Source organism: Lithobates pipiens, unplaced genomic scaffold, assembly GCF_037356315.1.
Source record: "Lithobates pipiens isolate NorthernLeopardFrog02 unplaced genomic scaffold, aLitPip1_a1.2 Scaffold_1, whole genome shotgun sequence".
NCBI lineage: Eukaryota > Metazoa > Chordata > Amphibia > Anura > Ranidae > Lithobates > Lithobates pipiens.
Window position 1 is genome coordinate 87,657,739 of NW_027507685.1, and position 3,463 is coordinate 87,661,201.

Sequence of the window (3,463 nt, forward strand, 5' to 3'; positions counted from 1 at the left end):
GTAGTTTTTCAGGGGTTGGGCTTGGCCCCTTAGTCCCATGAAGGGAACTCTTAAGGCGTCAGCATACCAAGACATTTTGGACAATTTCATTCTCCCAACTTTGTGGAATAGCTTGGGGATGATCCCTTCCTGTTCCAATATGACTGTGCACCAGTGCACAAAGCAAAGTCCATAAAGACATGGATGAGTGAGTTTGGGGTGGAGGAATTTGACTGGCCTGCACAGAAGCCTGACCTCAACCCCATAGAACACCTTTGGGATGAATTAGAGTGGAGACTGTGAGCCAGGCCAGTCAAGTTCCCCCTCCCCAAACTCTCTGATTCACACTATATTATATTTAATAGATATCCAAGAAGATAGACTTTGTACCAACAGCCTCCATATCTATAGTCTTGCCCCCATTTTCACAATACAGCAGATGTTTCAGGTGTCCGGGGCTGTATCCACACCTGATTGAGTGCTTTTCAACCCCCTCCCCCCCCCCCCCCCCCCCCAGACCATTTTCGTCATTCCAGGCTCAGGAGTGCGTTTTTGGCCTCCAGGGACCATTTCTTCCCGTGTTTCTGGAAATGCGCTAAAAATGCATCATGTTGGTGGTGCCATTATTTCTTAAATGTGGGTAACAGTTGTGTGTTTTCATTGCATGGTTTACGCAGGACAAACTGTGCAAAAAAATGAGTGGTGCCAACGCACCTAGCTCAGTGCCAAAGTTTGGTACTGGAAGTTCTTTAGTTCGACCAGATGAAAATCAAAGGCTTTTAATTGTAATCATTAAATGGTTTGGACTGATTGGAAATATTATAATAATATTAAATAATAATATAATAATAATAACAATAATCATCATTATAATAATAACATATTATTAGATAAAAATTAAATCAAATTGATATTTATTATTATTATGATGATGATTATTATTATTATTATTATTATTATTATTATGTAAAAATAATAATAATCATGATGATTATACTAATAACTATTATTATTATTATTTATAAATATTATAATTTAGGAAGACCAAGAGACATTAGTTTGCAAGACCTCTTTATTGCAAAACAATAAAAATTAGTGCAAAGAGGGAAAAAAACATTATATTTAATACTACAGTTCGTCTGTAGGAAGCAGCTGCAATAAATCAGTTTACACCAATATTTTTAATCTTGAAAATAAGACTGATGGCGCACAGGTCTGTCACTAGCGATCCTCTCGCTGACAATCTGTCAAAATCAGCAGTGGCAGGATCTCTAAAGAGGTTACCAGGTTGTCCTGATGGAATTATGCCCTCTGTAGTTGAGACAGTGAAATGTCGCTCCCATCGCTAGCATTGCCACCAGCGACAGAAGAACATCTCACTGCATCTGTCTACAGAGGGAGCGATTCCATATGGGCGCACAGGCAACCATTTTACAAGCCAGAATCACCGTGTGTCATCACAATAATCAATAAATACAATAAAATACAATATAATGTTTATAAATTAGCACTAAGAATGCCCGCATTCTTCTTGTAGCATTTCCTTTATATATCAACATGCATCCTTTTTTTCGACTTTTTGTTATTCCTACAACGCACTGTGTTCCATGTTCTTAGCAGTTTCAAAGATCTGCATTATTTTCGCAGCTGGCACACACCCTTCCCGTAATATGGTGATCGATCCTGGAAAGAGACAGACACATGTTATAGAATATATCCTGGAACCAAATCACTTTATTACAAAAAAATTGAAGACGCTTTTGTTCCCTGTGATTTCTTCTAGCTTTCTAGCCTTTGTGGTTATGAGTATGATGTGTATGGGATAGTGCTGGATCAATAGCAGTGAGGCTTGGCTCTGATTGATATACAATGGAGTATGTCTTCCTCTGATGGACATGGAATGGAGTACGTCTTCCTCTGATGGATATACACTATATTACTAAAAGTATTGGGATGCCTGCCTTTACAGGCACATGAACTTTAATGGCATCCTGGTCTTAGTCCATAGGATTCAATATTGAGTTGGCTCACACTTTTCAGCAGAGCTCAAGTCCTGTGGGAACGCATGGGAACGGAGTTCCTGTACATTTTCCACAACAGGAACTCAGTTCCCATTAGCAGCCGTGTCCTGCAAGACTTTGAAGTATGTGAGCTGTGTGGCAGGTGCTGTGCTACACCAGCAGCTGCCGACACAGCTCGCAATAGTAAGTGCCGCACACCTGACCGTTCAGGCATTGCCAATAGGGGGCCCCATGACAGCTTCCTCTTCGATCTACCTGTCAATCACAGCTATCTGACGGGTAGATCAGGTCCCTGCTGCTAGAGACTGTATTTAGTCAGACCTCTCGTGATGCGCTCCCCCCCCCCCCCGCCGGCCCCTCCTAATTTTCTGTCTCCGCACCCCCCCCCCCCCCCCCAGTCTTCCCTCATATTTGCTCTGTGTGTCTCTCTGAATCCCCCCCTCCTCTATTTTCAGTGCCATATGATGAGAGAACCCAGAGGAGGAGCAAAGCTATTCTGCTCACAGGACATGCAGGGAGAGAGGGTGAGCTGAGGGAGGAACATCAGTTTGGGGTGGTAAGCTGAGCACAATACCTGGCAAAGTTTAATGCCAGGAAGGAAGTTTATGTGGAAATATGTGAAGGGTTGGAATAGCAGTGAATGTGTGTTGGAGCCCTGCAGAGTTTGCAGCCCCCAAGCTAACATACATCTCCTAAGCAGGAACACATCACTATCTCCCCAAGCATTCTGTCCAGATAATGTGCAGTTAATTTATGACCTTTCTGTTTAACCCTGTGTTATCCAAACTCAGTTCAATGAAAAGTGTAAACTCACCACATAAACACTCTATATACAAAATAAAATTCCCCAATAAAGATCAGAACATGATGTTCACATTTGCATGGAAGCACAATAAAATGAATGCTGATTATTCAGAGAATTGTACTAACAGTTAAGCTTCATACACACAATACGAAAATTGGATGAAAAATACCACTTATGAAGCGTTCGTGCATACGAGCGTATCATTTTTTATTTATTTTTGGTGCGGGAGTGGATCTTAGGTGGGAGTTCCCACACTTTTTTCCCCAGGACTTGACCTCTGCTTTTCAGCTATAACAGCTTCAACTCTTCTGGGAAGGCTATCCACAAGGTTTAGGAGTGTGTCTATAGGAATTTTTGACCATTCTTCCAGAAGCACATTTGTGAGGTCAGGCACTGATGTTGGAGAAGAAGACCTGGCTTGTAGTCTCCGCTTTAATTAATCTCAAAGGTGTTCTATCGGGTTGAGGTCAAGTTCCTCCACCCCAAACTGGCTCATCCATGTCTTTATGGATCTTGCTTTGTGCACTGGTGTGCAGTCATTTTGGAACAGGAAGGGGCTATCCCCAAACTATTCCCACAAAGTTGGTAACATGAAATTGTCCAAAAATGTCTTCGTATGTGGCCGGTGTTCTGCCATATAGTGTCCTGGCATCGGATA

General features: G+C 42.0%; 1 protein-coding gene across 4 annotated transcripts in view; it reads right to left on the reverse strand.

Annotated features, from left to right (window-relative positions):
* Positions 1 to 1,033: 1,033 nt before the first annotated feature.
* LOC143942968 (uncharacterized) overlaps positions 1,034 to 3,463 on the reverse strand; it is a 189,136-nt gene continuing 186,706 nt past the window's right edge. For all 4 annotated transcript variants that reach the window (XM_077464696.1, XM_077464615.1, XM_077464457.1 and 1 more), the window contains one exon: positions 1,034 to 1,662. In XM_077464696.1, coding sequence (XP_077320822.1) covers positions 1,568 to 1,662 — 95 coding nt within the window. In that variant the 3' untranslated portion in view covers positions 1,034 to 1,567. The remainder of the gene's footprint in view (positions 1,663 to 3,463) is intronic.